The sequence below is a fragment of the Microtus ochrogaster genome, chromosome 8 (genome assembly GCF_000317375.1).
Source record: "Microtus ochrogaster isolate Prairie Vole_2 chromosome 8, MicOch1.0, whole genome shotgun sequence".
Taxonomy (NCBI): domain Eukaryota; kingdom Metazoa; phylum Chordata; class Mammalia; order Rodentia; family Cricetidae; genus Microtus; species Microtus ochrogaster.
The window spans coordinates 37,973,675-37,983,008 of NC_022015.1; the positions used below are offsets into that span (position 1 = coordinate 37,973,675).

A 9,334-nucleotide genomic window follows, 5' to 3' on the forward strand; every position below is an offset into this window, starting at 1 on the left:
CCAGCAGGACCCGTGTTCCCCTCTTACAGGTGTTCCCTACCGGGGTAGTGAGTCGACGCACGAGTTCGTGCGACTTCCGCTTCCGGTTGGGACTGTGAAAAAATGGCAGCGTCCATAGCGGCCGCGGCGTTACCAGGGGCTTTCGGGCGGTTGGTGTCTGTATGTAGCCGCAGCATCCTGGCACCCTCGGGACCCGGAGCTGGTGAGACCAGGGAGTCCTGGGGAGGGAGAAAAAAGAAACGGTGCGCCCGCCGTCTGCCGCACGTGTGTCTGAGTCCGCCTTGGTGCCAGGTGTGTGTTGGTTGCGTGCGTGGTGAATAGTGCACCGGATTTGGAATACAAGAACCTGGGATGAGAACGCGATTGCTTCAATTCGTTGTTTAATAATGAAAAACGCTATTAAGCTTGTGTGTAGGTCTTATATTACAAAGATACAAACAGGCTCAGAGAAGTACCACCCAGGGTCATATAGAGGGGACTTAAGAGAGAAGCTATTCAGAAGCCGCTGTATGTGGAGGGTTTTGATGCCTGAACATGGACATTTGTCCTCGGGCTGCTAGCCACCCTCGGATCTGAAAAAATGACGTCGAGGGAAGGAGTGAGTGGTTTTGATGTTAGGGGCTTAGACCATGGATGAACCATCTTGAAACAGAACTAGTACCTAATTGGTGTGTCTTTAGTTTTGTTGGCCATGCTTTTAGCTTTGAGTATGTGTTGTGTGCATATATGTGTGCAGGTGGCTGCACATGCCATTGTGGAGACCGGATGACAATGTGAGGTGACCACTGTTTGTCTTCTACCTTTTCTTTTTTAAAAAAAGACTTATTTTGATGTTTATTTTTGTGGGGGCTGTCTTATAGATGCGTTTTAGTAAAGGTGCTTGTGGAGTCTAAAAGAGATCAGATATTAATCCCATAGATTTGAGGAGAAAAACTACTAACCCAGACCATCATGGACAAATTAATTAAAGCAAACTTTTTTATTCATGCACACTGCTGCTTTCCCTAAGGCAGGGTTCAAGAGGTCAGCGTTCAGGCATGGGTGAGATAAGGGTTCTTATAGATTAAATCTGTCTAAAAGAGAAATAGAGCTCACACAAAGGTGAACTCAGCACTTGGGATCCCATGCCTTTAATCCCAGCACAGGAGTAATATGGCCGAGTGGAGAGAGGAGTATAAGGTGGAAGAAGACAAGCTCAGGTGCTTTCTGAGGATTCATGGAGACGGATGCAGTCTGAGGATTCAGTCTGAGACAGCATTTAGTCTGAGGTTTCGTAGAGAGAATTTATAGAGACAGGATCGCCCCTTTGGTCTGAGCATTGGTAGAGGTAAGAGCTCTAGTGGCTGGCCACTCTACTTCTCCCTATATTTGACTCTGGGATTTTATTATTAAGACCATAAGATGGATTTCACGCCTAAGATGGAGTCAGGCTGATTCTATCACAGATCCCCTGGAACTGGAGTTACAGCCGATTGTGAGCTGCCATGTAGGTTCTAGGAACTAAATTTTGTCCTCTCCAAGAGCAGCCAGTGCTCTTAACCACTGACCCATCTCTCCATCCCCTCCCCACCTTATTTCTGAAGGTTTCTCACTAATCCTGGAGCTGGCTCTTTTGGCTGACTTGGTTAGTTAACAAGCCCCCGAGATCCCTTTATCTCTACTCCTGAGTGCTGGGAGAACAAGCAGGTGATGCTGTGCCTGGGTTTTTATTTTAATGCTGGTGATCCCAACTTATGTTCCCTCACTTTATAGCAGGCACTTTATCCAGCAAGCCATCACCAGTCCTCACCTGGACACTTTCAGAGGCAGGTTGTGATACAGTAGGTCAGACCAGACATGACCAACAGATCTGTGTATTTCATCACAGTAACTACCCACCATGTTTCTCTTGTTCTTACAGCCTCCCTCTGGTCTGCTTCTCGAAGGTTCAATTCACAGAGCACTTTGTATCAACAAGGGTAATAATACCAATATGTGGGTTTGATGGGTTTTCTATTCATCTGTAGAAATGTTACTTTCAGGTTAAAACTTCTCAAGCCGGGCAGTAGTGGCACATGCCTTTAATCCCAGCAGTCAAGAGGCAAAGGCAGACAGGTCTATGGGTTCTAGGCCAGCCTGGTCTACAGAGCAAGTTCCAGAATAGCCAAGGCTACATAGGAAAACCCTATGAAAAATAAAACAAGAAAACAAACCAAAATGCTTCTCTAAATTTGAGGCTGGGTGTAATGGTAGTCTGTTAGCACATGCTTTTAATCGCAGCACTTTGGAGGCAGAGGCAGATGGATCTCTGTGAGTTTGAGACCAACCTGGTCTACATAGCAAGTTCCAGAACAGCCAGAGCTACATAATAGAGAGACCCTGTCTTTAAAATTAAAGAAAACAACAAAAAAATTCTCTACATTTTGATGGGGTTGTGAGGACTATAGCTCAGTGATAGTATGTTTGTCCAACATAGTTGAGGCCTTGGGTTCCACCTCCAGCACAAATGTGCGTGCACACACACACACACGTAGAGTTTGATCCCAAACAAATAATACATAAATGCATGCATAAGTTACATATATGCATACTCCCAGAACAGCATCTGACATACAGATTTGGCCAAAACTGTAAGGAAACCTGCTATGTGAATATTCTCAGCAGCAGAAGCTTCTTTGATTGTTAGAAGGACAAATTACAAAACAGCCCAAAAACATAAAGAACCCCCAAGTAGTATTTCACTGAGCGGCCTCTTCTTCCAGTTCTCCTGTGACAGGTCTAGCCCTCCTACCAACTCCATCTTCTCAGCTCCATCTTTCTGTATTCTTCATCTGGCTCTGTCCTGCACAGTCACTGAATCTAATGGCAGCCAAACAGAGACTCTTAGAGAACAGCTCCTTCCAGCTAGTCCTGGTCCCCCAAGGTCACTGCCTGGCCACAGACCATGGAGTTCATATTCCTAGAGACTCTGAGAACTGGTATGGTGGGAAAGTGTCCATTCATTTCGCAGATGTGCACCGAAATATTCTGTGTGGTTGTGAGTAGCATAGACAGACAAGGCTTAGGTCTGAAGTCTGCACATTCCCCAGGGGACAGAACAGCTGGAACTCCTGCGTTAGTCATCTAGAGCCAGCATTAGTGTTGTGGGTCTCATACCCCTCCATAGCAGCATGTGCGCACACACCATTCTGACACCACACAACTGTTTCTTGGGCACTTGAAGTTGCCTTTCATGTGTGTGTGATGTGAGTTTATGAAATGGCTTTTCAGACACGTCCCTAAGACCTCCCTGAGTTCACCACCCTGGGAAGAAGTGGTTCTGCCAGACCGTGCTGAAGAGACCAGACACCATGCAGGTAAGACTTAGCAGGGGCCGGGCAGAATGGCCTTTATAGTCCTTGCACTTGGGAGACCCAGGCAGGAGGATTACTGAGTATTCGAAGCCAGCCTATACTCTATTTCAAAAGCCAGAACAAAAAGGTAAATGAATGGGTAGTACCTAGTGTCCACTCTCATGAGCCTCTGAGTTAATCATTGCCATGGAGCAAGATAGCGGGTTTCTGAATGCTCTGAACCACACCAACATTTAAGGTGCATGCTCATTTGATAAATAGTCCTCTGGCATCTGCGCGAGGCAGTCGTGATGGGAGTGGGGAGTGGGTGCAACTCCATCTCCAGCTATGTCATGTGTTGGTGCACGCCTGGCATCCCAGCGCTCAGAATCACAAGTTTATGTCCATCCTGGGCTATGTGTCAGGAAAGGCAGCCCAGCTGTGCCAGCTATAGTCACATCTGCATTTCCCAGAGTTAGAAGTGCCCATTGTTGCGGACAATCTTCTGGCATTTAAAATATTGTTTGAGATACTGTTCAAGATAAATACAGTCCTGCTTAGGCCTCTTGTGGACTTGGTGCGAGGACTTTCCACAGCTATCAGAATCCATGAATGTCACCCTGGTGTAGAACAGCAAAGTGTTTGTGTGCAGCATGTCTGTCGCTGACCTATGTGCTCACTCCACTGCACTGTTCAGGGCACCACCATCAGGAGAGGGCTGTGTGTGTTTGGTGTGTGCACCCATTTGGTTTTGATGTTTTTGTTGTTGTTTTCTGAGTATTTTTTATCTGTGTTTGGCCAGTTCTGTGACTGTTGAGCCCAAGAACACTGAAGGCTCTTCCTCGTTGAGCCTTCACCAATAATGTGAGGAGCTGCTTCTGGCCTTAGCCTGTCTCCAGGACAGGAATTGTCATGTCCATCCTATGTATCCAGCCCTTGGCCTAGGGTGGGGTCTCAGTGCTCAGTTGGTGCCTTTCATGTCAAAGTTGAGGGCTAGGGGACTTGAGCCAGAGGGTGATAATGGGGTCAGAGAAGATGAAGTGAGGAGAGGTGTCAGCTCAGAGAGACAGAATTCTGGCTCCTTAGCTGCAGAAAGACTGTCCTTTCACTTCTCAGACTGCATACACCGTCACCCTGGGATGTAGCTGAGGCTAGGCTCAAACCACTACAATCCTCCTGCTTCAGCCTCCCAAATACTGGGATTATAGGCATGTGCCGTTCATGTTCAGCTTGCCCACCGTTCTTAATTGATTTAAAAAAAAAAAAGCAAAACAAAGTGAGGGTTCTGCCCCAGAACTGCACTCCTGTCCACACTCCTGAGAGCACCAGCCTAACCCTGAACCTGCCCACTGGGTGGGTAAGCAGGGCTGACAGGCTGCAAGGAACACCCCTCACAAGTGGATGGCCAGGGCCTGTCCAGGGAATGACTGCCATCTGCTGTCCTGCAGAGGTTGTGAGGAAGGTGAATGAGCTGATCGCCACGGGCCAGTACGGCCGGCTCTTTGCTGTTGTGCACTTTGCCAGCCACCAATGGAAGGTGACCTCTGAGGACCTGATTCTAATTGAAAACGAGTTGGACATCCAGTGTGGAGAGAGGATCCGGCTGGAGAAGGTGAGGTGCAAGTTGTTTGGTGGATTCAGGGACTCGGGCACCAAGTGTGCATCGCTGAGAAACAGGAGTCCGGTCACGGTGGATGCGGAATAGGATCAGTGCAGGGCAGAGCAAAGGAGAAACCAGGGCTGGTGGAGGATGAGCAGGCCAAGTGCGCCTCCATAGAATTTCAGTCACCAGTGTAAAACCGCCACTGGAGCTCAGAACAAGCTTTCCAGCAGGATGCTGTGTGGGCAGCAGCGATGGCAGCCAGAGCCGCTTAGTGTTGTTGTTTTACTCTTTACTCTTTTGGGGGTCCGCCACCCAGCTCCCAAATAAACACACACAGAGGCTTATTCTTAGTTATAAATGCCCAGCCTCAGCTTGGCTTGTTTATTGCCAGCTTTATTTTTTTTTTAACTTAAATTAACCCGACTGCCTTTTGTGTCTGGGCTTTTTCCTTTCCTTACTTCTGTATATCTCACTTTCACTCTTACCCCATGGCTGGCCCCTAGCATCCTACCGTCCTCTCCTTGCTCCTCCTTCTCTTCCAGATTTCTCCTTCTAGCTATCCTCTCTGCCTGCCACCCCACCTAACCTTGCTCCTGCCTTGCTGTTGGGCCATTCAGCTCTGTATTAGACCATCGGATGTTCCAGTCTTACTCTGTGGCTGACTGGGTGACTGGCCCCTGCCGTCCTCCTTCCCTTGTTCTCTTGTTGCTCCTCCTCTTCCTCGTGTCTATTTATACTCTCTCATCCTGTTTGTCCTCTCTGCCTGCTACCGCTGCCTGTCCTTGCTCCTCCTCACTGTTGGCCGTTCAGCTCTTTATTAGACCAGCAGGTGTTTTAGACAGGCAATGACTCACAGCTTCACAGAGTTAGACAAATGCAGCAGAAACAAAAGTAACACACATTAAAATCATATTCCCCAACAGCTTAGTGTGATCATTTAGTTTTTATTTGAGACAAGGTCTCCTGTATCTCAGGCTAGCCCCAAACTTGCTGTGAGGACAAGACTACTCCTGATCCTCTAGCATCCACCTCTCCAGGGGTGGTGGGGTCAGAGATCAGCTTGCAGAGGTCATTTATCTCCCTGCACTGTGGGCCCTGGGCCTCTTGTGTTTTCAGTTCCCTATCCAGTTTCAGCCTGTGGGCATCACCCACTCCCTGCTCCCAGTGGTTTCTGTGACCTTGGTGAGGAGCCAGCCATTAAACACGCTCCATTTTATCCTCTCAGGTTCTGCTGGTGGGGGCAGACAACTTCACACTCCTCGGCAAGCCACTCCTTGGGTAATGAGCTGCTAAACTCTGGGCTTGGGCAGGGCCTGGGCTGATTGACAGACTGGACACAGTGTGGTGGGGCCCAGTGGGGATTACTGCACATCACTGTGAGAGCTAATGCAATATCCTGTTCCATTCTGGAGGGTGCTTGCTGACCCAGAGGCGTCCAGCCGTCCGTCACAGTGCAGCTTCTCTTTCATTTATTTTATTTTGGTTTGTCAAGATAGGGTCTTTCTCTGTGCCCACCCTGGCTGTTCTGAAAGTCACTTTCACAGAGATGCACCTGCCTCTACCTCATGGCTGTGAGATTAAAGCCTGCGCCACCATAGCTGGCAGCCATGTAGTCTTTCAGATTGTCCGAAGGGCTTGTGGTTCAGCTCAAGGGGAGAGTGCCTGCCAGTGAGACCCTGGGTTTTATGTCTTATCGCCACAAACAAAATTTTAAAAAAACAAAAAAAGGTTTTTTTGTTGTCTTTTTGAGTTTAACTGTATAGCCCTGGTTAGACTAGAACTCACAATGTATACTAAACTGACCTTGAACTTGTGGCCATCCTCCTGCCTCTGCCTCCCAAGTAGTGGGAGGCCATACCTGACTAAAAGACTTTTTAAATACTCTGCATTATGCTTTCTTACTATTTTCACGATGTTTACACTGAACAAACCAGATGTAGCGCACATGTCTGCTGTCCCTGCACAGGAAGCAGAGGCAGGAGGATCAGAAAGTCAGAGTCACTCCCTGGATGTAAGGGGAGTTCAAGGTCGGTCTGGGCTGCGTGAGACCTTTGCAGAACCAGGAGTTCTCTGGGGCCCATCAGGGTGCCAGTAAGGCTGACGCTGCCCAGGAGGGGCACTCTCCGACCACCGCCCAGTTGTTCTTTCCTTCCTCTTTTCTAGAAAGGATCTCGTGCGTGTTGAAGCCACGGTCATTGAAAAGACAGAATCATGGCCCAGAATCAACATGAAGTTTAGGAAAAGGAAAAACTTCAGAAAGAAAAAAAGTAAGTGCAAGACAGTGAGTGTGTTGGAGCCCTGTGCTCCCAGCACAAATGGTTGTAGCCTATTTGTTGTTCCCTGCCAGGTAACTGGGCAAAGCCAGGGTGATGTCATGCCAGTGTCTGTGGGGTGAGGACCCCAGTACTACTCACATTACCCCAATGCAACATAGCAGATGTGAACCCAGTATGGCACCCACCTTGAGACACTGGGGGACAGCAGTGGTATTTTGGGTGGTTTTGGAAAACCGCTCACACATGCGCCGGGTATAGTTGACACTCCATGGCACAGTGGGCCTGGGTATGTGGGGCTGAGGCCAGCTGAACCGTGCAGGGCAGGAGGGAGCACCAGTGCCTCTTGCCCTCCAGTCATTCTCTCTTTTCTGGAGGAAGGGGAGTTCCTGAGGGGAAGCACAGGGAACCCTCAGTGCAGATGCCACTGCCCCTCTTCCCTGAGGGAGCGCCTGGTTATTAGGCTCTAATAGGTGTGACCCATCCTGTTACCTGCTTTGATCTCATGTAGACATTTGATATTGTTCTCAAAGCATGACAGAGGGACACAGAACACAAATCCCTGCAAGGCAGAGGTGCCCCAAGGGCAGGGCCCAGGATCAGAGTGGCTGCAGAGTCTGTCTGTGGGGTGGCACAGCAGAGGTTCTGACCAGACACAGTGCTCAACCTGGGTTCCCAGCACTAAGGAGGCTGAGGCAGAGTGCCCAGCCAGCCTGGGCAACACAGCAAGGTCCTGTCTTAAACCAAGCCCAGGACCAGTGAGATGGCTTGCAACTAAAGACACTTGCCAACCCCAGAACCCACATAGGAAGGAGAGATTTTACCCATGTTGACTTACACACACACACAGTGGCAACCTGTATGCACATACACAATAAACGCAATAATAATTTTTTTTTAATCAGCTTCCTCCCTACATCACCCCCAAAATAGTAAGAGTGGCAGATGCGAAGCTGTCCTAGGCAGTGGGATGTTGTCTCGTGTATCCACCCCAGTCAGGAGTGCCATAGTCTGTGTAAAGAGGGAGGGAGTCTTGCCCATTCCTGGCCCTCAGAGTGAGTTGGTCCATCCTCCCCTCAAAACTTTAAGGCCAGTGCAGCTAGAGGAGCAGACCCTAGCTAGACCTCAGGCTGCTGGGGTTCCAACATCTGCAACTGTAGGTGGAGCCCCTGGGGTGAGTGAGGTGGTCAGTATACATAAATAAAGACTGGGGGAGAGGACATGGCCAGGAGGCAGACAGCATGCACTGTTGGAGTGAGCTGGGACCGGCTGTCTGCGAAGGAGATGAGGCCCAGCCTGTGAGAAGGTTCTCTCTTTCAGTCATCGTGAACCCACAGACCATCCTCCGGATTAACACCATAGAGATTGCACCTCGTTTGCTGTGACCACAGAGCGGATATCTAAGAAGCATGAAAATAACCTCAGGTCTGCACTCAGGATGCTGAGGCAGGGAAATCACAGGTTCCAGAGCAGGCTGAGCTACACAAGACCCTGTCTGATAATAAAAACAAATAAAGTATTTTGTAGGAAACTGAGCCAGTTCGTGCCTGATTATTGGTGGACATCCGCCATGTTTGAACGGCCATCACCCTGAGCCATAACAGCAAACCTGGAGAAAATGACTGGCCAGCCTTCACTCCAACCCTGGCCAAGCTGGCTACCTGAACAGACAAGAATGGTATTCTTAGCAGAGGGGGTACTGATACCTGGGAAAGGGTCAAGACCAGGGATGGGTTAACAGCTGGGATTGGGTATGTGGCCCAGGTGGCAGGCCACTTCCCTAGTGTGCAGGAAGCTCTGGGTTCCATCTCCAGCTCTCAGAGACTGAGACAGGAGGATCCCAAATTCAAGGTCATCCTTAGCTATATAGTAAGTCCTGGGCCAGCCTCAACTACCTAATCCTGTCTTGGAAGGAAAGAAGCTGTTCCAGGATAGAAAGCTGCAAGTGGCTCAGTGATTGATACCGAGCGTCAACAGCTCTCCTTTTGCCTCCATTGCTCCATCAGGTAGAGGTCACAGTACAGGGTGGTCGGTGTTCAGCAGCCCCAGGGTAGAGGAGGGCACATTGCTTTCTGGAGACAGTGACAGTTAGGATGAGACAGAGGGGAGCTCTGATCCTGGGAAGATTTGGCTACAGAGCTGTGACC

At 49.2% G+C, this 9,334-nt stretch overlaps 1 protein-coding gene across 1 annotated transcript; it reads left to right on the top strand.

The window, feature by feature from the left end:
• The first annotated feature begins 58 nt into the window (after window positions 1–58).
• Window positions 59–8,716, top strand: Mrpl21 (mitochondrial ribosomal protein L21). Its single transcript, XM_005351615.1, has 7 exons — window positions 59–202; window positions 1,901–1,958; window positions 3,250–3,335; window positions 4,760–4,923; window positions 6,140–6,192; window positions 7,078–7,181; window positions 8,508–8,716. Exons 1-7 carry the CDS (start codon window positions 103–105, stop codon window positions 8,570–8,572), a joined length of 630 nt encoding a protein of 209 aa, XP_005351672.1. The 5' UTR covers window positions 59–102; the 3' UTR covers window positions 8,573–8,716.
• The last annotated feature ends 618 nt before the right edge of the window (window positions 8,717–9,334 follow it).

Excerpts from the sequence above, each read along its gene's own strand:
- Mrpl21 (XM_005351615.1), top strand. The coding sequence starts at position 103 with ATGGCAGCGTCCATAGCGGCCGCGGCGTTACCAGGGGCTTTCGGGCGG. Across the intron at positions 4,924-6,139 it reads AGAGGATCCGGCTGGAGAAG|GTTCTGCTGGTGGGGGCAGA; the intron begins GTGAGGTGCAAG and ends TTATCCTCTCAG. Across the intron at positions 7,182-8,507 it reads AAACTTCAGAAAGAAAAAAA|TCATCGTGAACCCACAGACC; the intron begins GTAAGTGCAAGA and ends TCTCTCTTTCAG.